Source organism: Squalius cephalus (genome assembly GCF_949319135.1).
Source record: "Squalius cephalus genome assembly, chromosome: 7".
Taxonomy (NCBI): Eukaryota; Metazoa; Chordata; class Actinopteri; order Cypriniformes; family Leuciscidae; genus Squalius; species Squalius cephalus.
The window spans coordinates 36,128,241-36,154,765 of record NC_137128.1 but is presented as its reverse complement, the minus strand read 5'-3'; the positions used below and the strand labels follow the sequence as shown (position 1 = coordinate 36,154,765).

At 36.6% G+C, this 26,525-nt stretch overlaps 1 protein-coding gene across 3 annotated transcripts in view; it reads right to left on the bottom strand.

Moving 5' to 3' along the window:
- Window positions 1-26,525, bottom strand: part of epha4b (eph receptor A4b) — a 147,213-nt gene that overhangs the window by 35,822 nt on the left and 84,866 nt on the right. For 2 of the 3 annotated variants that reach the window (XM_079877071.1, XM_079877070.1), the window contains exons 4-8: window positions 25,534-25,689; window positions 22,168-22,503; window positions 19,576-19,688; window positions 17,031-17,193; window positions 13,217-13,325 (exon numbers count right to left, since the gene is read on the bottom strand). In XM_079877071.1, the coding sequence (XP_079733197.1) occupies window positions 13,217-13,325; window positions 17,031-17,193; window positions 19,576-19,688; window positions 22,168-22,503; window positions 25,534-25,689 (877 nt within the window). Of the gene's footprint in view, window positions 1-11,779; window positions 11,819-13,216; window positions 13,326-17,030; window positions 17,194-19,575; window positions 19,689-22,167; window positions 22,504-25,533; window positions 25,690-26,525 lie in introns of all 3 variants that reach the window. The other variant, XM_079877069.1, reaches the window with a different exon arrangement.

Here is a 26,525-nt window from a genome sequence, read left to right as displayed (position 1 = left end):
TCTCCTTGACGAACAAAGCAGTGAGCATCATCCTGATGAACGACTCCAATCTTCCAGTGTTCCTCCAATAAATGAGCGAGTGCTGCTTGCTTTTGTTCAGCATGGTCTCTGCTCTCTCAGTACGACCTGAACAACATGAGGACAAATCACTTTGTGTTGCCTAATGCACTCTCGCTCTCTTTCTCCAGAACATTCTGCCCCACAGAGGAGACAGATATGAGATGTTCGGTTTGCCTGGGACTGCTATTGTGCTCTGCTGACGGGAGGGGGAAAAAGCTGTTCTCGCTCTATGCGAAGGTCTAGCATATTTCAGGTTCATATTTCCTTATTCTCTGAGTCGCGCACTCAATTTACATATCAATTTACCTTCCCGGTCTAATAATGCTGTCACACGAGCACCGTTTTTCACGACGGCTGTCCTGCAGACCATACCATTGCTTCTATAAAGAATAGTTCACCTAAATATGCTAATTCTGTCATCATTTATTCTCCCTAATGTAATTCCATACCAGTATGACTTTCTTTCTTCCATGAGGCACAAAAAAAGATTTTTTAAATAATATTCCAGCCACTCTTTTGGCAAAAAACACCAAAAAAAAAAAAAAAAGAATAATAAAATCGGCCCATTCAAATCACTCTCCTGAGGCTATTCAATAGCTTTGTGTGATGAACATATCAAAATGATATTGTCAAAATCTGGACATCCAACCAAGCTCTCATTGACATGTTCACGAGAGTTCATATTAGAAGTAAGAATATCAGAACAATGATCAAATCATTTTTTTTTTTTTTTTTTTTTTTTTTGAGAATGGATCTTTACCAGAGGTGTAAAAGAGTACCTGAAAACCAAATTTGAGTAAAAGTACAGATACCTTGCAGCGAAAACAACTCCATTACAAGTTACAAGTCACCAATTCCAATATGATTTGAGTAAAAGTCTTAGAGCAGAGGTCTTCAATCCTGCTCCTGGAGGGCCACTATCCTGCAGAGTTTAGTTCCAACCTGCTTCAGCACACCTGCCTTTGAATACTCAAGTGATTCTGAAGAGCTTGATGAGCTGATTCAGGTGTGTTTGATTAGGGTTGGAACTAAACTTTGCAGGACAGTGGCCCTCCAGGAGCAGGATTGAAGACCTCTGTCTTAGAGTATTTGATTTTAACAGTACTTAAGCATTTTACTCATACTGAATGTAGGGTCAAATATGCACTAGTCCTCAACACCTAAGAGACATACCAGTGAAAATAAGACACAGTTGATATTTTCTAAAATCAAAATAAATATGCACACCTCAAAATTGCAATGAACCAAGGAAGACACAACAGCCTCAGTCAAGCTCAAGTGCATAAGTAAACCAATATCCTTCAAAATGGTCTCGTCAATATAGCGGATAAATAAAATAATGTTAAGTAAAATTAAATAATCAAATTCTACTTGCACTGGATGTTCTGGTTTCAGTCTGGTTTCAGTCTTCATCTCCTAAATCAAATACCTGTGATTCAGCAACTACCAAAACAGCTTTTAAACAGCTTTATTGGCATAGTAAAGACCAAAGCACAGTTCCAATAAATATATATATATATATATATATATATATATATATATATATATATATATATATATTTTAAAGACATTTATTTATTTTTTTGAGACCATTTTTTTTTATAATGTTAAAAAAATACATATATATATATATATATATATATATATATATATATATATATATATATATATAAAATTGCTTTTCTTTTGAACCCACTATTCAGCAAACAATCCTGAAAAAAAATGTTTATCACGTTTTCAACAAAAATATTTAACTGTTTTAACACTGAGAGTAATAAGAAATATTTATTGTGTAGAAAATCAACATATTAGAATGATTTCTGAAGGATCACGTGACTAAGGAATGAAGTAATGACTGCTGAAATTCAGCTTTGCCATCATAGGAAAATATATAAAAAATTAAAACAGAGCTGTAAAATGACACATAATATTTCACATTATTACTGCATTTTTGATTAAATAAATGTAGCCTTGGAAACAAGATACTTCTTTAAAAAGTCTGAAGTCTGGCATTTGAAAAAAAAAAAGATATAAAAAATTCAGTAAAATAAAGTATTAATACAAATGTAAGGAGGAATAAAACAGCTTGTTATGGTTTGTTTGCCATTTTATGCATGTCACGCAACATCTCAGTTATTCTTCTCTCTTATCTGACCTTTTCACTTTTTAGAACTTCCATCGCCATCGTTTCTCCTTTCCTTTTATCTCTCGCTATACTTTCACATCTACGTCTTGACACTCTTTGAGGGCTCGAGTCGGAGCAGGGGCTGACGATTGTGCTGACAGTGTGCTTTCTGCTCTGAGCGCTCTGCTGAGCTGCAGCATACTAACACTATTGAAATGAGACTTGGGGAGAAAGTGATCCACTGTAACAGGAACCCAAGAGCTGTAGAGCCCATTCCCATCAGCCCCTGCCCTGAGCGGGGAGCTGACTAAGGCACTTTTTGATTCCCCCATCTCTGCGAGGTGCCTGGTGTGAAAAACGGCTCTCTCCAAAACAGAATCTCTTCAGGATCAAGAACGCCGGCCAGACAAAGACAGCGGCGTGATCAAACGAAAGGAAACTTTCTCCTCTGCGTCACCTCGGGTGGATGGGTTTTTACACCGAGACGCCTTTAGAAGAAAGTTTGATACCTTTAAACTGAGTAAATATGGATGTAAAGGGAAGGCTTTGAAACCAAACAGTCTCAAATTGAAATGTGAATCTAATGGAAGTTCAAAGGCTGGAAAGATGCAAAAGAACTTCTCAACCTTGACAAAACTTTCTCGAAATTCAAATTTTGGACAAACGACGATAAACAAGCTGCACAAATGAGACATATTTCAGATGAAAAGCAGGCTTGATATTCAGAAGAGTTGATCGAGACTGTTTGGTGCAAGTGGACTACAGAAATTCGAGGATGGCATTCCATTCATCTCCATTAAAGCCTCCCTAGCCACATGTCCTTGCCAACTGATTCTAACTGACTTAAAATTAGGTGAAAAAGAAAATGGTTCAGATATTCCCATGACTGCTGCTGCTCTTACCCTCGCGCTCCAGCAGTGTGCTGAATTGCGATCACCTCATCTGCTTTAATTCATCCGGCGTCTCATTTTACAAACACAAAATTACCGCCTTAGAAATGTGAGCAAGAGAGTCGGCATGAAGTAAGCCATTCGCTAAAGAGTAATCAGTGACTGTTTGGACAAAGTTACGACCCTTTGAAATATCAGTTAGTTTATTATAAACTTGAAATTAAAACTTCCTTTTTAAACTTGATTTTTATTTAAACGAACATGCATGTTTTTCGTGGGCTTCTGCAAAATACACACATCTGACCTCTACGCTGACCTTCTCTACTGATCTGTTCCACCCTTAAAACATTCTCCTCCTCTCGGAGTGATGAATGGCAGGCGGTCTTAAATGCTGACTTCCTGTTTGGCGCGCGTCTGGGCTGGGGAAGAGCTGTAAAACCTGAAAGGAGCCTGCAAAGGGCACAGCATGAAGTTATTTCCTCCCATAATGCTTAATTGCTTGTTTGATTACCTTGTGTTTTTTACAGCATTAAAATGGGAGGTGACCAACCTTAGCTTTTCATTTGACAATAAGCATGTGACCTTGAGATAACCGCCCATGCTGATGACAAAAAACAACTACGGTCAAGGTGATGTGTGGATTTTACTTTTTATTAATGTGAGAACTAAAGAAGCGTAGGAGACAGAGTGACCTTTTCAGGTCCGCAAAATGTCTACAGCTAATTCATGCAGCTACGCTGGAATTCTGAAAAAGTACAACTTTTACAGCTTGATACCATAAGTTTTCTAATTTCCACAAATAATTTTTTATTCTCTTAAATGAAGGTTCCAGAAGGGGGGTTTTCGCAGCAGAGCCACAGAAGAACCATTTTTGTCTTTGTGTGAAGAACAGTTTCAAAATCTAAAGAACCTATACTTCTACTATAACACAACTTTTGTGGAGTGGTAAAGTTCCATGGAAGTTAAAGAAACAGAGATGCCAATAGAAAGTGTTTTGAAATCAAAGTTCTGGTGCTTTAAATAGTTAGTTAGATAGTTAACCCAAACTGAAAATGCTAAATTTCAGAAACACCACCACTGTAGTCTAATTTGAATTAATAACATTTCAGACAACGTCAGGTGCTAACAATGTATAAACACTACTTCAAAATAAAGATTTTTCAATGGTTCTTTGCAGCACCTTATGTTTAACTCTTCGTATAAAGCATATTTTTTTACTGTATTAAAGTTACATGTGCTATATAGCCCTTAAGAGATTCAAAACGTACTTGATGGGATATTATATGTTCTTTAAATCAGCATTTTGGTTTCTGTGTTGCTTAAAGAGGTGACTTGCTTCCAAAACACAAAATATACTTTGACGAATATTTCATTTTTCAAGAATGCTTGATGTGGCGAGCAGGACGAGTGGCGTGATTAAAGGCAGGGTAGGTAGGATTTTTCAAAAAAAAAAAAACATTCCAAATTTGTTTAAACTGTCTTTATATACCAATACATAATTAAAATGTAAGTACTCTGAAAAAGAGAGTATAAAAATCGAGTGTCTGTAGACCTCTCACGACTGTTGTAAACACAGCTAATTATTTCCATTCACTCCACCCCCTCCCTTCTGAGCTCCTTCCAAAGCCACGCCCCCAAAACACATGAACGTGCGATGCCAAACGCTCAGGCTCAGCTGGAAGATGCATTTATTTACTTACTTATTTATTTACCTGAGACGAGTGGAGAGGAAGGAGCAGTGCATGCAGTGACATCATGTCAGAATCACATGTAATAAAATACCTAACTTTATCACTATATAAACAAATAAGATTTCTTTTAGTACTCACTATCAAGCTAGCATATCGATACTGGTAAAGTTTAAAATATACTTTGTTTGATTCGGTAACAAGCTATATTTATAGGTAACGAGCTTTATTTATAAGGCAAAGCTAAAAACAGTTTGCATTGATACACGTTTTTCCATTACCATCAGTTACACTGTGATGAAGGTGAATTTCGTGTAAGATTCATAACATATACAGTGTTTTGCGAGTTTCCATGATGAAAACATTGTTGACTCTAATGAGGACTACACTCCGGAGACTGTACCGCTTCGTCGGTTCGAGGACAGGTCCGGGGTCGAGGGCGAGCAGAGGAGGTCGTTCAAGAGTGCGGGCAACCAGGGTCCGAGGAAGTAGTTTTTGCCTTGTTTGCCTTCGCTGACTGAATATGCTGTGCTTTGAATTTTGAATGCTCTTTCTTTGCCATAATTTTACTCTTCGTAGGTTCCGCGCCTCTTGCTCTCCTCAAATCAAACGGGTGCGCGCGCATATGGGCAGATCTAGCAACAGGGGTGGTAGCCATGGTTGCGAGAGTGAGTGACAGTCACCCAAACCAATCAATTGTTTCGTCCCGAATGGAAATAATGAGCTGTGTTTATTGCAGATTAAAAGGTCTACAGTCACTCGATTTTTATACTCTCTTTTTCAGAGCACTTACATTTTAATTATGTATTGGTATATCAAGACAGTTTAAACTAATTTGAAAAAAAGTTTTTTATAAAAATCCTACCTACCCTACCTTTAATGATGAGCGGAAGCATAAAAGGAGGAGCGACGACAGTGGAGATCGAGATGGCCTGGACTTGTGTTTTGTTTGTTTTATTGTATATGACAGCACTCGTCAGTGAGGGGCTGCTGTCTTTTACTTTCGTTTTGTATTTGTTTATTTTATCATTAAGGTTGTGAATTTTCGCCGGCCCCCGCCTCCTTCTTCCCAACACAACGAACTGCGTTACACTTGATTTTTCCCAAACAATGGAAGTCAGAGGGTCCTGTGTTGCTTTGGAACCCACTGACTTCCATGGATAAAAAAGAAAAGAAAAAAACTCTTCTTTTGTGTTACACAGAAAAAAGAAAGTCATAGAGGTTTGGAACGACATGTGGGAAAGTAAATGATGTGAATATGCTGATTTAAAGAAAGTACAATTTCACATCAATAACCTTGTTTTTTCCATCTCTAAAGATCTATACAGCCCATATAACTCAAATGTACAGTGAAAAATGATGCTTTAAAAGAAGATTTGTACACTGAAGAAATTTTATTTTGAAGATCATTAGACGGCAGTGGCCGTGTTTGAAGTTAGAATAAAAGTAAATGACTTTCAGGGGTCTCTATTACTGACAAAAGAAGAAAATTATGTGAATGATCTCGTCAACATTCGGTAATGAGGAAATTCAACAAATGACAGCACTTTGTTCTGAATCCTTTGTTCACTACTCTCACGCCAGTAAAGAGAAAGGGACAGAAACAGGGATCGGATTTGTTTCTAGGCTTTAGAACATCTATGCCGCATGCAATGCAGAACAAAAGAGAAGTTACAATACGCTATTCAACGTCTGTACAAAATTAGTCTCAAAAAATTGACAAAGTTGAAAGAGATGCACAGAGAGGCTCTGCAATGCTCCATATTTTTGGTGAGGGAACGCTTTGGCCTGCAGTGTCCATCAGAATGCTTGATTAGCATAAACGACAGGCTTTTTTCAAAGATCAGACGGTTTCTAATCATTCGGTGTGTTTGCCACAGTGCTAATAAGATGGAGACGGACTGAGAAATGCCTCCCTAATGCTTTCATCACGCAGAGTGGCTTTTCAGATTAATGGCAATCGGAGACACCCACGGCTCCAGCTCACGGGGGCCGTCGACGCGGCATCGTGCGGTCATTACATTATCACGCAATAACAGATAGCCCGAATGAATGCGAAACAAAACGCCCGTCCCTTGTCTCTTGATCCTTCATTTTCTTTAAGCTATACTTGCTCTTGGCTCCTTTCTCTGCTGGAGGAGACCTGGCAGACATCCAAGGCCTACGCTTGCTGTTTTAAAAAAAGATTTACTCCAGCCAAAGTCATTATTAGTGAAGTGAAGAGATTAAATGGAGATATGTGCTAAATTCCAGGATGTGTTTCTGATAGGTGTGGAGCAACATCTCATTTGTTAGCGATTCATTACGGTAATTGAGAATGCAGGAGAGAAAATTACGGTGATAATGATCCTGTTTTTGAGAGCCGCTTTTTATTAGTTTGATTCAGTACGGCAGTCAGAATCCAATTAATTAAGGAGTCTGACCTCTGACATGATTACTAGTGTCGCCCTAATCTATGCAGGGGCCGTGAACGTAATAAAACTCTCATTTGCTAATCGGCCAAAAGAAAATGAAATGACATAAAGTGCATGTCTTTGTTTTTTGTGAAAAAACAACAGTGTAAATGAGGCTAAACGTGACAAGAAGTTCATTTTGGTTGACTTTTAATTAAAAATGATAAATACTGCGGATAAAAATCGTGAAAGGTTAAGCAATGTTAATTTTTTAAAAAGTTATTATTTAAATGTTATTATTTAATTATTTAAAATATTATTATATTATTATATTATTACAGCAGTAGTAGTAGTAGTAGTAGTAGTAGTAGTAGTGTATTTCTAATGTTGCACACGCCCTGACTTTCTTTAAAAAAATATTATTAAAAGCACAAATAATAATAATAATAATAATAATAATAAATGTCTAATGTCCTAAACTAAGCCTGAAAAAAAAAAATAAAGCACTAAATAAAATTGTATAATTAAATAATAATAAAAAAAATACTACTACTACTAAATATTATTATTATTATTACTGTCTCATAACCAATCATATTTCTAATGCTATAACCTTCGAATGCTAAAACTTTTTGTAGGTCTCAGCAAAGCTTTTTGCAGAAAGTACTATAATACTTGGAAATTTACACTCTTTTCCTCAAAGAATTAAAGCTCTAGCCACACAAACAGGCCTGTCACCTCTTTCCAACAAAAGCTTTAAGATTCCCTTCCAGTATAATTGTGCTCGACAGGAGGCAGCTTGCTTTGCTTTCATTACCTCAGTGTTTACTTCTCCTTTATGCTGACTGCGCGATATTTCAGTCACTCCTCAAATCGCACCACTCAAAATGAACTGAGCTATAGTGCAGTCCATCCTATAGAAACAATTATAGGACCGACGTTGCTGCCAAAGAGCGCTTTTACACACAGCGAGTATATTGCGGTGAGAGGCTAGTCCATCACATTAAGAGGATGGGAGAACCATTACACCTCTGGAAAAACGTGAGAAGTATGTGCGTGTATGTGTTTGCACGTGTGTGTAAATTAGAATGCATTGAGAAGGCCCCGCTTGCAATATACTTGGTGATCACCATTCCAGCTTTTAAAATGGAGCTTCAGTTTAGATGCAGTTTTGGCTCTAAAACGTCATTATGTCTGTTGTGCTACAATTGCAGGGTTGGAGAGGCACTTTGGTGTGTCTGTTAGCGGCACAGATGCATCTATACCGGGGTAGAAAAACAAAGAGCCAAACTTTTATTAAATTGGTGCCATTTGGCCAATCAAAGATGTCACTTCGATGCTACCAAATACGAGCACACTAGAGGTGAAACCGAACATTTTATGCAAAAGTCCATTATGAACATGGCAGATAATAGGAGGAAGAAAATTATCGAAAACATGTTTGAGTGCATGAAGTGCTCTCAGCTTCAGGTTCTTGGGAGAAACGTTCTACTCACATGGCTGAGTGTATGCACATTTTCCTGTCATCGTGGAGTTTTAAGAATAACCCAGGGCTTGTAGCAGATGCTTCGAAGATAACATCTCATTGACAAAGAGCTTCTTTTTCTCTCTGATTAGATCGGCTTGAAAATCTTCCTGTGCACTTCATCTTTTATTACACAGACAAATTCATCTGTGCCATACTTGCATCATCAAGGATTTAAGTGAAGGATCTCTTGTAGAATCTCAAATTCACCCTGACATGATGAGAAGCAGACTGTATATGACAAAAGAGGTAGAGCGTTTTAAACACATTATACACTTAAAGGTATAGCGGAGGATTTTTTACTTCCGGGTGGATCACCTATACTATTGGTCCTCCTAATTGTCAATCATTCTGGTGAATCAATCAAACTTTTCAAAAAGTGGAGAGGGCGGGTCTTATCTAAAATTCGGAAAGATCCACCACTATACCTTTAACTCTTTCCCTGCCAGCGTTTTTGATCATTTTCACAAAACTTTCATGGCCCCCGGAAAATGTTGTTGTATGAATATCTGAACAGGCAATATATCAAAAGAAAGAACAGACCCTCTGCTTTTAAACCAAAAAAATATATATATTTTATTCTAGCTTCATGCATTTATTTATTTATTTATTTTTTTAAACACTTAAATGTGGGTAAGTTTCATAAAAAAGTAACATTTTGTCAAAAACTACATCAGGATAGAATTCAGAGTGATGATCAAAACATCCATCAACACCCCAAAGCTTCACAGTCCTATAGCTCGTCCTCAGTCAACATTTCATTCAGTAACATTAGACAGTTTTGATTTATATGCTTTTTAATGTTGATGATCACATGCTTTTACATATGCATCTGCTTACATATGCTATCTCTTGTTTTCGCTTATTCTTCGTCGCCTGTCTTTTGATAAGGAGATTCTTTACTCTTTCAGAAGATGTAATAGCGGCCCTACTGTATAACAGTGAAAACACGGAAAGCTGGAAAATTCCTTCAATGGCGTGGAAGTGTTATCTCATAAATGATGGAAATGTCTGTCAATGGCGGGGAAAGAGTGAAAGTTGCACCAGAGTTATTATAAAGAGGAGTGGGGAAACTAATTGTATAAAAATGAATGAGAAAATCAAGATGCTCAATATTGCAGCTTTAGAAATTAAAATCCCAATTTGTTTTCTCTAGAAAGAACATGCACATTTAACTGGAAGTGCAAATGTAGTTTTTAGCAGCATCATGCAAAGCTTTTCAAATTTTTACAGTTACTGATGCCATTGTAGCAATGCTTTATTTGAGGTAAATCACTATTCATTTATTCCAAAAGTATCTATAAAGCAGGATCTACTGAAATAAAATGAGTGATAAACAACATTCAGATGGTCATGTAATCTTAACATAGCACCCCAATTAGGCAACCTGCTCCATACAGAAGCAGTTCTTTGAAGGCCACTAACATTCATTATACGATTTTAAACATTTATTAAAAATTCTTAACTATTTAAATGAGGGGGAAAATCACTGAGTTCACCTTAAAGAAGCATAATAGAACCTTTCAGATAATTCATTTATTCAGTATTAAAAAATACAGCAGCTATCGATAGTTACTCAAAAATACTATGCTTGCTTGATTCGAGTGCAGCAGAAATATTAAAAATGTAATTAAAAAGACAAATATTGGCACGTATGGCGTGCACGCCAAATAATTAGGCGCTCCACTGAGGATACGGCTTAAAAGAGATAATCCTAAAGGATAGAGTGAGTTAGACGTGGGAGTAAAATAGATTTTCCAACTTTCTCATAAAACAAAAATAATTGTCTGGCAATGATGAGAGCAGCAGTGATGTTCGATAAGTCCAAGAGCTAAATTTGCAGGAGTTTCCCAGCCGTTAGCACCCACCTGCTGTGTTTTAATTGCTTTTTAGGGAAACAGAGTTTAAAAAAACAAAGCAAATTGTACGAATTTGATGACTGAACACCATCTGCCTGCTGTAGCACATGCCAGTTTTTCCTTTTGTCCATATATAAGACCACAAATATTCTGTATTCTTTCGGCCAATGTAAGTCCCTGGTGCACTGAACAAGCAAATTAAAATAGCATTATTTATTTATTTGCTTATTTTGATGTCAGTGGCTATTTTCATCACGTTAAAAGTAAAGAGAATCGAGAGAACAGAGATAATATTTTGTGTGCTAATAGCTCCAACTAAAACTTTATTTCTATTAACTAGCGCACTGATTTTATATTGAGAATTTGGCTGTATGGCCGATTAGAAACATGCATTTTTATGGTATGCTAATCAAGCTTGCCTGTTTTCATTCAAGGTGGCGAATGATGCTAATTAGCTGTATTTCAAACGATTATAATAAAGCATAAATCCCAGCCTCAGTCTTTGTGGAAGGCTGCAACTAATGTGCAAGAATTATAGCGGTAGAGCAAGCAATGCTGATGTTAAAATCTCTAAATTATGCATTATCTCTGTGAGCCAGGTGAAATCATCAACAGCACAAAAATGTGCAAACGGCACGGTAGCCTAAGGAAATACTGCTCATGTTTTTACTGACCGAAAAGGAGAAAGAGGAAGGGAGAGAATTGGGGACTAGAGATAGAAAACAAAGTACAGCTGAAAACTGAAGGTCTAATCAACCACTCTGCTACTGTTTGTTCTCTCGTTTGTTTGTTTGTTTGTTCATTCGTTAATGTTTGTTCATTAGTTTGCTCATTCCTTTTGTTCACTTGTTTGCTCGTTCATGCGTTCGTTCCATCACTCGTTTGCTCGTTCTTTCTTTCTTTGCAATGTGATTGTTACAAAAAAGATGGATGTACTTGGCAGCTAAAGACCAAATGGTAAGAGGAAACAAAATGGTCTCAATAGGTCAAGTGGGATTTGCATAGACTAAATGAGGTGTGGAAAGGTGATTATGCTGTTCGAAATCTCGTCTTGAAATCCTGAGCTGCATGAAATTAAACTATTCTCAGCATTTGAGAGTAAGCCAATGGTTCTCCTCAATGACATATAGCTGGCCGGCAGGGGTTACTGAGACCTCTCAGACTTCTCTCTAAAGAACAGTACCGTTTGCATAATCTTTCTATAGTATGTCAGACAGTTGTGATAGAGTGGAGACTTACGCCTGAGGCCTGGTGTCAAGGAATAATCTCCTGGCAAACCTGCACAGTGAAATAAGAAAGAAAGAAAAAAAATTGGGGGGCCACAAAGTTGTGGGAATATGCTACAGTAGAGTGTCTAGCTTTTTAACATATTACTACAGTATGTTTAAATGACTCGTTCACTAATTTGTATTACGTAAGCTCAGTTTAGTTAGGCTGGCTTGTGGTCATGTCTACCACTCAAGTTGAGCTATTTTTACCTTGACAAATTAGGATTGACACATTGAACAAAACTATCAAGGCCTACGGATAAGCATTGACAGGAACATTGCTCAAAGCAGACAATTTAAAATCTGACAGTAATTGTCCTGAAATGTATTGTACAGTGCTTCAAAGGAGAGGAATTTAGAGACACAACGTGTCTGAAAGAGTCCAACAGCACACTTAAGGCAACAAGTTTAAAAATATTAGAGCTGAAAACATGAGACTATAGTCGTCTTCACTAATTGACCATCCTTCTCCTTTTCTGTCCACCACCACCTTGGTCTACACTGTCTTTCATGTGTTTTTTTGGACTTAACAATCTTAAACACTTAACTTGCTGTTTCTTTATCTGAGGAGCACCAAACGACACCTTCAACACGTTCTGTTTTTCCAGCTTTCACTCAGAACAGAGGCATGAGAGAGCTCTAATGCATGATGCATGAAGCTGCACTGGCCTGTGGGTAAAACCTGGCGAGAACCGCTCCTCTTCCTCTGCCCTACGATAAGGACTCGCATATTCCAGTCTTACATATTTATTGTTTTGGTTTATAGTTGAGTGGTTTGAGATTAATTATTTGTTGCGCATAAATCTATTATGTGCATTTCTACATGCTCTCAGCAGGCAAACATGGGTCTTTTCTAGTCAATACTGAATAGGGCACTCAGCGTGATAGGCAATCACCTCAGATCAATACTAATGTTTTTAGAGACTTCGGGCGAGCTTTGTTCGAGAAAGAAACCGCTATTTAATTCAGTCAGAGTATATTTATTATCAGCTTTAATTTATAGGCTCAGTACGTCTAATCCAACTGACTGCACTGTCTTTTCTGCTTCAGCTATTGTTTGAATACCAGAGATGCTGTGCAAAATGTCTCCTCAGACTTCAATTTCAAACGCTTTTTGCTTGGTTTTTAGGAGCCTATAAGACACACCTCACTGAGTGCCTGTATGGGCTGTTCAAGCTCTTTTAAAAGCTTTGCCATGGAAGAATCCACACTTCATTTTCTAATTCAAGGTTCAATTTCTTGTAAAATCGCCATTTGACAGCAGCTCTCAGATCTAACGAACAGAAGCATTTTATTTTGCTCAGTAATATCAGCCCTCGGGACCGGCACTACTTCTTCCAAGGCGGTTCAGAAGGACAGAATGACTGAAGCAAAGGTCAGATGACGTTAAAAAGAAGTTCTTTCTTACCGTCCGCTCACTACAAAACACGCCACCAGGAAGATAAGGAGCACAATGCCACCAGCTATGGACACCGCAAGGATTGTGGACTGGTTAGGGTCCCCAATGGCCAGCATATCTGAAGAGGGAGAAAGAGAAGAAGAGACATATTTGTGTCAATGTTAAACCTCATGCTCTGCTGAGTTTGGCCTCAGAAAGCTCAATGAGTTCCTCTGACCTAATCAAAACCCACAAGAAAGATATTCAGACATGTGATAAGGAAAGGACAAAAAAATACAACAATAATAATAATAATAGTAAAAATACAATACTGTAATTTTAACCTGCTGTTTATACCACAGGTTTGTATATTTCTGTTTTAACTGGGCTTGTTTATTTCAAAAAGTTGATTTTTTGCAATATAGTGACATTGGTTGTAAAAAATAAATAAATACATCATTGCGTTTATTCATATTTTATAACAAACAAGTAATGTAACAAATTTCAACCTTTGAACATATCATCATCAAGTATGTGCTGTCTTAGACCCCAAAGAAGGTTAAATATTTAGCTTCAATGTCAAACGTTGCTTTTGTTCCCTCAAAAAAAACAACAACAAAAAAAACACCCCAGCTGCATCTGGCCACTAAATATGTGGGCAAAGACAGGAGTCAATTTTCTAATTTACGCATGCCATCCAAATAGCTATGTTAACAGAGGGAATAACAGGCTCGGTTTGAAAGTTTCACGGCGAGCATATAGATTTTATGCTGCTGCAATCGACTCATTACTCAAAACAAATACATCATTTATCAAGCCCGGCAATGCATGAGTAACCGCCTCTTTCAGGAAAATGAATATCTCCAGCAACAGGAATTGATTTAGAATTCCACTCAACTTCATTCAACAATCTCAGTTATGCACCACGTACAGAAAGAGATCACAACTCACTGAGACAAGAACAGATGCACCGATCAGCTAAGCAATATGCTAAATATGAATTTCTCACAGCTATATGATTGTACCAAGTTTTTTTTTGTTTTTTTTTTGACAGGGACAGTGAGAGACATGACAGGAAAGGACATGGAGAACTGAAAGGAAAGGACGCGGAGAACAGAAGGAACAGGATTAGGAAAATAGGAAAGCAAGATTCAAGCTCAAGTATGTCACAGCAGGTGCGCTAAATTGCAGTGATTTTATAGTTAGCAATAAATAAATAAATAAAAAAGTATATGGAAACAATTCTGTTAACTGAAATAAAAATAAATAAATAAATAAATAAATAAATAACTAAACAATAAATATAATAACTAAAAAAAATGAAAGTAAATGAAAATAATTCTGTTGACTGAAATAAAAATAAATAAATAAATATATAATAACTAAACAATAAATATAATAACTAAAAAAAAGAAAGTAAATGAAAATAATTCTGTTGACTGAAATAAAAATAAATAAATAAATAATAACTAAACAATAAATATAATAACTAAAAAAATGAAAGTAAAATGAAAATAATTCTGTTGACTGAAATAAAAATAAATAAATAAATAAATAATAACTAAACAATAAATATAATAACAAAAAAATGAAAGTAAATGAAAATAATTCTGTTAACTGAAATAAAAATAAATAAATAAATAATAACTAAACAATAAATATAATAACAAAAAAAAAAATGAAAGTAAATGAAAATAATTCTGTTGACTGAAATAAAATAAAAAAAATTTTTTTTTAAAAAAGGTCACAAAACAAAACTCCAGGCTGAACCTGGAAAAACTGTAAACCTTTACAACCAGACTGCATTAAACATGAAAATGCGACCAGATATCAATAACGCAGTAAAATCCAGATTAATTTAGCATTTTTAAATTCAGCAGTCCTAAATTAAAAATCAATAAATCAATAAATTAAACTGATTTAATTTAAAATCAATAAATAAATTAAAAATGAATTAAAAAGATACGCTTAAAATAAAAGACATACAAATTTAATTAAAAATGTAAAACTATGGGTTCCATAAAGGGGTTTTAGGGGAATATTTTTCTACATTATCAGACAAAATGCATATGCTGTTTACAGTAATGTATGTTCTGCTCTATCGTATGAACTAATGCACATGGTGTAAGCGGTTTATGAATGTCAGTGTGAGCCAAAGGCTTAAGCATTTCTTATATAATTAAAAGAGCAATTACTACACTGGACTCGGTTAACTTTCAGCTTGGCAGATCAGGTCTGCTGAGCTCTGTGATATGCTTCCAGAGACGCTCGCTGGGCCGTAACATGCTTTAAATTAGGCGCATATACCACAAAGTCTCTGTGTTTACCGTATGCCCCAGAGCCTTTTAAAATGTGCCACCATTCTTTGATCTCCATCAAAGGAACACAGGTCAGCTGAACACAGCTTTGTTTGTCCTCATAAGACATGGCGACACACACATGCTCACCTCCCAAGGAGCATAAGCAGTCGGTTTGGTAAATAAGTCACACAGTTCACCATATTAAATCCAGAGCAGTGTCCTGAAACCCCAGCATCTGCTCAACAATGGAAAGTATATAGAAAGACACTGGCGTATGGGTGCGGGATGCCGCTATGAGTGGTGCGGGGTTGTCGCCTCTGACTTTCTTAGTTGGGGACACTTAATATTTAACAATATTATTGATCTGACTGTACTAACGCTGTTGTATGAGAACTGAACTGAGCTGGACAATGACATCATTTATTTTAGTTTTTTTAGTTATAGATTAAATTAATTCATTTAATACTTAACGGATCACGCCGACTTTTTGGGACTGTAGCTTATTCACCGTATCCCCCAGAGTTAGATAAGTCCATACATACCCTTTTCATCTTTGTGCATGCCGTAACTCTGTCTGACGCACCCACCGCTAGCCTAGCTTAGCACAAAGACTGGAGGTAAACGGCTCCAGCTAGCATACTGCTACCAATAAGTGACAAAATAACGCCAACATTTTCCTATTTACATGTTCTGATTTGTATAGTCACAGCGTGTACAAATAACAAGGTCACATGAGACACAGCCATCTTCTAACCGTATACATACTGGGAACTATATTCTCAGAAGGCGAAGCACTGCTACTTCTGCGGAGTGATTTACTCCAACTCTGAGCGAACTCTCTGCTCCTCACCACGGGGCTTCTCAGGCGCTGCGAGCAAATCACTCCGCCCAAGTAGCAGTTAGTCACTTTCCTGTTATCACTGTAAAGCTGCTTTGAAACAATCTGTATTGTATAAAGCACAATATAAATAAAGGTGACTTGACTTGACTTTTTGAGCACCAAATCAGCATATTAGAATAATTTCTGAAGGATCATGTGACACTGAAAAACTGGAATAATGGCTGTTGAAATTTCAGATTTGTTCAACACAGAAAAAAAAAAAAAAAAGATTTTACACAAATATATTGAAATTAAAAATCAGTTATTTTACATTTTCATCTTTTACAATATTTCGGTATTTTTCTCTATTTTACATCAAATAAATGTAATATTTTTTTTATAAAATCATACCGATCCCAAATTTTTGAATAGAACTTTAGAAGCAGCACATACTGTATAAATGGTATGTGTACACAAACTTTTTAATGCTGTCAATGTCAATAAAAATAACAAAAACTATTGCATAGACACAAAGAAAAGGCATAATCAAGATACAATTATAAAAAGAGGTAGAATTACCCAGCATAACATCACTATTATGCTATTAGTGCTGGTTTGCGGTGGGCTCCCCAAATATTTGCGGTATGCCACTTATGAGCCATCAATAGAGTGGATCAAAGAAAGGGAAAAAAGGAAACTGTTAAGAGAAGGATAAAAGCATCACCCTCATGACTGGTCTCCAGCTCTATCTCTCCACCGTAGCTGCCGTAGCCTCCGTCAGTGCGCGCCCTCACTCTGAACACATAGGTGGTGCCGGGCTTCAGGCCCTCCACTGTCATCATGTGGGCTTTGGTTTTCAGAACCGTGTAGTTCTGGTCTCTTTGGTTCTGGAACAGAAAACAACAACAATGTTCAAACAATTCACTCACAGTAAAATTGTTTTGGTTGGATTTATAGATAGAGAACAGAAATCTATGGTACATTTAGACTCGCATACTGTTCCTGTCGGAATTTAATGGTAATTTTGTAAAATGTTACTAAAACTATAGCGTTCAAAAGTTTGGGGGCAGTATAAATGCTTTTGAAACAAAATGTTATTATGCTCACCAAGGCTTCATTTATATGACCAAAAATACAGTAAAAACAGTGAAGTTGTGAAATATAATTACAATTTAAAATAACGGTTTTCTATTTTAATATTTTAAAAATTAATTTATTCCGGTGATTGCAAAGCTGAATTTTCAGCATCATTACTCTAGTCTTCTAGTCACATGATCCTTCAGAAATCATTCTAAAATGCTGATTTGGTATTATTATCAATGTTGAAAACAGCTAATTATTATTTTGTTGAAATACATTTTTTGTAACAATGTAAATTTAATGCATCCTTGCATTAATGAAATCTTACTGACCCCAAATTTTTAACTAGTTTAATCTTGACTAACATCACACTTTATCAGCAATTTCTTTCAGCAGACATCTAATTATCAAGATGAAATTTTAAAAGTTTCAACAAGCCTTCTGTTGAATATTACTGGGATGCTACGCTAACAATGTTAACAATTCAATCTGAAATATACTTGTTAAAGCTTTTTAAAGTAAACGGCAGGGTGACAGTGTTTAATTTCGAGTCTGTGCAGTAGAAAAGTGCATAAGAGGATTAATGAAGGATATTATTTCATCAGCATGTTAACACTGTAGCCAGCAGGCGTCATATTTTGAGTCATTTTAGGGAGGCAGATGCTGGGGTGCTAACTGTCAAGGCCAGGGCTTTCATTTACCCTGTTTGACATGATTATTGGTGTGATTATAGTTGAGTCAGACATCTGCAGTGGTGTGTGAATGTGAGTCTATGAAAACAGTGTGTTGATTCATTTTATAGTAATTACCTGCCAGCTAACATTTTACATGGCAGATTCACTTATTTTATTCTGTATATTGCACACAAAAATGGCTATAGTTGGCTGACTCTGTCTTACAGTCAGCAGTCTGGATAGTCATTTCATTTACATTTACTCTATGCATTTGTCTGACACTTTTATCTTAAGATACTTGCATTCAAGCTATTCAAGTCTAAAGAAGCGCTATGTGAATCTAAAAATATCTTGCAATATGATCTTATAAATTGATAATCTAAACATAGAATGATCAAAAGGCCAATGATATTCCTCAAAGAAATCAGCTACCAGTTACTAAATCAGATCAGCGTTTCAGCCAAAACACCCTTTCAAAACAAATAAATCTTTTCCAAATATTAAAGAGCATCCCGTAACCAAATGGGTTCTGGGAAAGACTTGGTCCCTGTCCACCACGCCCAGAATGAACATGGGCAGAGCAGGTTTGTGTGTGAGAGCGTGGGACCATTCCAGTTCCAACAAACACAGCATGAACCACACGATCTCCAATGCCAGACACCCATCCTGGCATTCAGTCTGAGCTGACATCCCATAATCATACAGCAACCAGCATGTGTGCCAGACTAGACTGGGTCAAACGATAGCATCTGTGCAGGTTTGATGTAAAAAACCTTCAACCGTCAACAGACAGTACGCTTTGAATGGTTAGAAGAGATGATATATTTAACTTGTGTAAAAAACATTTAATTTTATGTCATATTTTCTTTAATGTATTACATAAAATATTTACATACATTTGCATAAAAAAAAAGGGAATTGATTATTGGATGCACTATCCCTCAAAGCCTTGATTTCATTACTTATTAACAACATGCATGTTCTCCTTTAGTCTGGATGTGTGTGTATCTGTGTATGCAGGTGTGTTACAGTAAAGATATTATCTCAGACTGGAGAAATATAATGTATTATAAAATAAATAAATAAATATGTTAAGATATGCCAGTGCAAGTTGCTTTCAGTTGCATTTTAGTCTGGGACTAGGCTTAATCCTTGTCTGTGAAACCGGGGGTGAATATACAGGTGTGTTTCTGTGAAGCTATTCTCTCTGATCGGTGACATCAGCCCTGGTTTCATTCTCCCGTTATAATTAAAGAGCTATGCGTATGTGTGAGCAGTCAGCTGTGGCGTACAGGGTCTACTGATTGCTTTCATTCCCAAAGGCACGATGATGCTTCAGCCCTCAATTACACATGCCAGAGCTGCCTGGACAACTGCAATCGTTGCAGCTTTTAATGGAGGTCAAAGAAGCATGTTTGTAATCTGTGTATGAGGATGAGAAGTCCGCTTGTTAGAGTAGAGCTGATGGAAATATAAGAGGAGAAAAGAAGAAGAGGAAGAGGAGATGAAATGTACCTTCTCATAATAGATGACTTCATATTCCACTATGACTCCGTTTGGTCTGTCGGGTCCTTGCCAGGCCAGTGTGATACTGTCTTTACTCTTTCTCTCTTTCAGGATCACATTCACTGCAAACAGAGTGAGACAGAGAGAAGAGCTATAATGAGATGATGTGCTTACAAAAATGGTAAAATGGTCTGTCATCAAGTACTCAAGACCACCTCAGTTCAGTCGCAGGTTTCTGACCCGCACGGTTTTATTCCAGTCACACTTCTACTGCTACAAAACCAAACCACTGAGAGCTCACGATCCCCTTACACACTCGAGATTGCTTTACACACATACACACAAGTGCTGTGAAACCTTTGTTTAAAGAGAGACAAAGGGGAGCCACACGACAGCAGGTAATTACACTCCTGAAACACAGTCTAACACCTTCTCTGTCTCTCTCGCCTGTCCCTTCATCTCACTACAGCAGGACGGACAGAGGAAGGGAATGAGAAGGGGTGACAGAGACAGCAGGTCTGATATTTGGTCAGATGGTTGGAGGTAAATTCTCCTGGTGTCCTTCACCTCCTCTGTGCTCTGAGATCTGTGAACAGTCTTCAAAATTACACCAGACATACAAAACACACGCGCACGCACACATGCACCACACACACACACTGGTTTCAGTGTTTTAATGAGATGAGATGGACCTTCCATGGACCTTCCATGGACGTAATCGTAATGATTTACAGTATATACTGTATATATATATATATATTAGGGCTGTCAAACGATTAATCGCATCCAAAATAAAAGTTTGTTTTTACATAATATATGTGTGTGTACAGTGTATAATTATTTTCTATATATAAATACACACACATGCATGTATGTATTTAAGAAATATTTGCATGTATATACTGTGTATAAATATTTAAATTATATTTATATAATTTATATTATATATAAATATTTTATATATAAATAACACATTTTTCTTAAATATATATGCATGTGTGTGTATTTATATATAGAAAATAATTATACACCGAACACACACATATATTATGTAAAAAAACAAACTTTTATTTTGGATGCGATTAATCGCGATTAATCGTTTGACAGCCCTAAAATATATATATATATATATATATATATATATATATATATATATATATATATATATATATATATATATATATATATATATATACATACATACATAAATAAATACATATACTGTATTTTACAGCTACACATTATAAGTAAAATTTGCATTTTTATGATCATTTATTTCAGATATTTCTGCTTCTTTATATAGGATTCTTGACTTGCTTGAGGTTCTTTGTAGTTTATTTATTTTAAACACTAGTACATAGAAACTACTTAGTTTTCTAAAGAACTAGAAAGTAGCAAATTATAAAACTAAATGAAATACAAATAAATAAATAAAAACTTGTGTTATTTAAAAAAGTTTCTTCCATTACATTAGGCGAATGCAAGAAAATCCTTTTTGTAGACTTTTTATTCATAAGAGGGTGTCATTAAATGTGAATTTTTATGAGCAAAATTCATTCCTAAATTGCTCTAAACTATACAATATTCAGATTAGGGTTGGTTCATGGTTTGACGTGGCTGAATGTATAAATCATTTGGATCTTTGACCCTGTTCTGACACTAAGCACTTCTCTCTCAGCATGTGCCTGTTCTGCTCAAGAGCCTCCCTCTACAGCCCGACCAGCTTCATACATATTTAATACCTCAGCCGAGCCTTACACAAGCCCAATGCCACCATATACACATTCACAAACACACATTTAATGAGAACACGCCTGTCCTGATGACCCTTGTCGGCCCGTCAGGGGTGTGAGTTTTTGAGAGTAGTTGTGTCTTTACCACATTTTAGCATTTTAGTCCTGACTGCAGATAACATATTCGATGACATGCATTATTTAGAGCATTTAGAATCCTATGAACTTATGAACTTCCACAAAGGTTGTGTGTGTGAAAGAGATGGGAATCTGGTCGAACAACAACCCTCTGGCTGTACTGAACCGTTACTTTGGCTGTAATTCAATTCTGGAACTTTGAGCAGAGCAGGGAAAATACGGAACAATATGATGCATCACAAAGACCAGCTCGGCTGTCAAACACTGGAGAGTTTTGAGACATCTCATTGAATAAAAAAAGATAACCTTCACTGTCAGCATAAAGGTTTGGGATGCATAACATTTTGCTAAGAAAGAGGGAAAAACAGAAAAAAGAGACCTTGTCTACCTCTCTTGAATACTCACACACGGTGACTACAAAAATTCCTTCAAATCATATTTTGGAGTGGGTTTTGTTTACGGAAATCTAATGAGCGTTTGACATTCAAAGTGTGATATTGCATCCAAACCAGGTCCGACACAACGCAACGTTTGAGCGTTGAATAATTTATCAGTCCTCATTGGAAGCAAAATGCTGCACAAAGTGACAATTTCAGCCAATCAGAACATATGTGATGCTAGATTTTGAACCAATCAGATTTCGCTGTGGGTGGGGCTACCAAGCACAACGCAACAAAAATATATACCAAGCAACATTTAAAAATGACCATGGAACAGAGACGCAATCTACCTGTCTGACCGGTGGTGATGTTGACAGTGACTTGTTGTTTAGGGGTCGGGCTCAGATCGGACACCCCGTTCACCGCCTCTATGCTGAAGGTGTAGTTGGTGTTGGACAGTAGATCTGTGATCAACACTTTAGGGATCGAGAGACCAAACTGTCTAGGTATGAAATGTACGTTGTTGCTGCAGGGGCTGCATGTCTTTCCGTCGCCGGCACACTTCCTGCAGTGGACGCTGTATGTGACGTCTCCTCGCCCACCGCTGTCTCTCGGGGGACTCCACTCTAGTGTCACAGAGGTGTCGTTTAGGGTGGAGATGGGGTTCTCGGGTGCAGATGGAGGCCCTGGGAGAAAAAATACAGAAATAAAGAGTTGGCTTTTAAGTTGGCAAACCGTGAATTCAGTTTGTGTTTGAATGAATCTACACCAGTGTTTCTCACTAAAAATGTTCTCAAAAGGCAAAATAAATGAGGATATACCACTTCCAATACCTTATGGTGTTCTGGTGTTGATGTCAAAGTCTTTATGATCAAAGGGTATTTTGGCTCAGATTCAATTGTCACTTGGGAATGTAGCTAATACTAACACAATATTTGGCCCAGTGTTTGTTCCACGGCAGATCACAAGTCTTATGTAAATCACATTTACCCATTTACAAAACAGTCATCTTTCCTATTGAGCAGTTGAAACATTTTATTTGTGCATTTATATTTTTATATTTAAATATTAATATGTTATAATAAGCAAAAAACTAAAACTCTAAAACATAAATCAATCAATATCATTCAATTAATATGAATATCATTGAATTTCTCTACAGAAATGTGTCAGAAACCTATCTATCTATCTATCTATCTATCTATCTATCTATCTATCTATCTATCTATCTATCTATTATAATACATAAAAAATGAAAAATAAAATCTAAACATAAATTAGTTACTATTGTTAATATCAATATCATTCAATTTCTCCATAGAAACTAACATACATCCCAATAATCTTAAACATTCCATTTGTGCATGTATTTTATTTAAATATTATTACATTTATTAAAAATCCAAATATAAAATATAATTTATCAACATTACATCATTAAATGTATTTATTACTCCATAGAGAGATAAATCCCTATTATCATAAACATTTAATTTGTGCATACATATATTTAAATATTATTTTTATTCTATTTACAATTAAAAATATAAAAATAATGATTTTGTCAATACCAAATCTGGCAAGCAATTCTCATAAAACATAAAACTTTTCTTTACATTTTTGCCAACAAGAAAATAGGAAAACCCATACTGTGCAGCACTCTCGCTAAAGCAAGCACACCAACTGAGACGACAAGGAGCAAAAAATATTACGAAAAACCTGTTGTTGTGTTTTGCTGGAGCTTTTACGCTGAATGCTTCCCATATTGCCTTGCTGCAGTGCATTAGGGGATAGCATTCATCCAAGGCCATTGGAGGAGGGCATGATATTGAGAGGAGGGTCTGAGCAGGTTGTAGGGGGCTGGATAGTGCTGCCATGGGGTATTTCTATTTTCTTTAACAGTCTGCTAAACCTGCAGCTATGCACAGCTAAAGGTTTTTTAACACTACTGCGTTCAGCAGGGTGTCTGCTTGAAATAGGTTCTCATATGAGTGTGCGAGATGAAAAGAAAAGAGAATAAGATGGGAAGATCCGCAAATGCACATATTCCACAAGGACACAAATTGTTTTTGCAAAGCCTCAGTAATCAAACCCGCTCAACTCTATTCCTAGACAGTGAAGGTTGCTTTCACTGCTCAAAGGGTTTGAAGAGTCTGTAAGAGAGTTTCCAGATAGAGAGAGTAAATGAAGCAGAGGAAACGAGGGATCAGGGTGGAGGAGTTAAAATGTCTGTGGTGGTGACATTTCACCAGATCTACTAGCTGGTGGAAAGGGAGGGTTCCTCTGGGACACAGATCAGTGTGTGTGTTTGCGGTCACCTGTGGATGAAGTCTATGGTGCACAACCTAAAGTTCAGCCCAGTCACTGAGATGAAAGAGAGTGTGTTTTTTAAGGGTTAAAAAAAGTTTAAGTTCAGTTCAGTTCAACTTTGTGTGAAAAAACAAAAAAGATAATTAAAAGATTAAATGATTTCTGTTTCAAATGCATGCTGTTCTTTTGAAGAACCCTAAAACAATGTAGACCAGTATCCACAAACATATTAAGCAGCAACTGTTTTCAACATTGATAATAAGAAATGTATCTTGAACACCAAATTAATGATTTCTGAAGGATCATGTGACACTGAAAACTAGAGTAATGGCTGCTAAAAATCAAAAGTTATCTTAAATTGTAATAATATTTCAGTGTTTTTTTCCCCAAATATTTTAGGATAAAGCATAAAAATTCTGGATTGAAACACTATGATGTTAATTAAATCTTAAAAATTAGCACACAAATTCTAATTTGAGGTAGAAACAAAATTGACATGCGGATAAACTAGGATGTGAATGAGATGTTGTTCACATGCAAGTGTGTGATTTACAGCTGGTTTCTCAGTAATCACATTAGCACATCATTTTTATTTCCTGGCACATGCTTTTCATATACAGTACAAACAGTCTCATTTCACTGCTGTTGCCCTAATTTATTTTATCATTACATTAAGTAAGCAGTGTGTATGTGTGGGGGGTGAGTTTGTGTGTAAGTGTGTGTGTGATGTACTACAACTGAAGGTCATTAAGTAGATCCATATGTTTAGCTGCATGCATGATTTGCCTTATCAGATGAATGAGTCCTTTAATTAGGATCTGTCGTATGGGGTTCGTTCTTTCTCTTTCCTTTCTTTCTTTTTCATTTCTCTCTTTCTTTCTTCCACGCTTCAACCCCAAGCACACACACAGATATATATAGGTAATGACTCACTCTCTTGGTCTATATAAGGTGACCTCACCAGTCTTGTAAACGCAGAGCTGAACGTTCAATCTGACGTGATTTATGATGATGAGACAGTGATGAAGGTGAAAATGTACTGAGCCCAGTCTATAAGAATAAATAAGAAAAACAGCCTCCAGCCCTCCATCCATCCATCCTCCCATCTGTCCATCCATCCATGCATGTGTAATTAGAACTATCCATTCAACCAACTTTCCATCATTTTATCCATCCATGCATTTACCCCTTTTTCCATCAGTTCATCCATCCATCTATGCATCCATCCACACATCAGTCTATTTATCCATACACTTATATTATACATTCATGCATTCATAATTACCTCCCCCCATTCATTCATCCCTCTTTCCATCAGTTCATCCATCCATGGATTTCTCTGCCTATCAACATTCATGCATGATCTACCTAAAAAAGATTTATGGTTGTAGTACTGGATCACTCACGGGTGCAGGCCATTGACCTCGGGTCCATGTCAGCTCTGTAAAATCCCTTCTCGCAGGAACACTCTGAGGCTTCCTCCTGATGGGAGAAACTGTGCGGAGGACACTTGGTGCAGTAGGCATCCATGGAAGAGGCCTTGTAGGTGCCTGACCTGCAGGCTGCAAAACAGAAACAAGAAGACTGAAAGGTTAGACATGGGCTACAGCTTTACAGAGCACTCCTAGGAAACAAAAAAATCTAAACAAAAAAGTCATATCAGCTTTTACGCTAGATTCGTTTTTTAAAAAGATGATCAACCAGATTGACTAAGGTGGTCTTCCAGATTCACCTCTAATGTCCACAAATGACCAGCTTTAGCCAGCAGAAAAACCATGTAAAACCAACAGTCATCAGAAGCTAATAGGATGAGTTTGGAGTGCAACTAATTGATTGTCTTACCAGTGGCAGACAACCTTTGATAAACCGTGATTAAAAACAGTTATTGTTTTTGTAATTCTGTATGCTGGTGGCACAAAAAGTACACACTTCAGCTGTAAATAGACATTTCTTTCTTCTTTTTCAGAGTTGTTATAACATCCTGTGTTGTGTAAAATGGGTCAGTCAACACGGACTTAAATAACCATTGCAGAAAAACGAGCCCGAGTGCAAGAATTACAAATAGTTTCTTGTAGCAGAGTGTCCCTAAAGGACTTCACAAAACCAAAACACATCCTTGAAACCTGGATTCAAATTCCAACATCTCCCTGCCTCAGAGTACACCATGATTATGTTTACAAACCGGATAACCTGACTCTCCTTTTCTGTGAAGGGAAAACAGTTAGCTTGCTCTTTTCTATTTATCTCTCTGTCTCTTTTCCATCTTTTTCACATCTGCATCTCACATTCATTTGTTTGCCTCAGAGCCCCAATGGATGACCCAATTTCTGAAATATGTGAGGAGGAATTTAGCCTTTTACCCAATTACGAATGCAAAGTGTTCACACAAACACAGGGT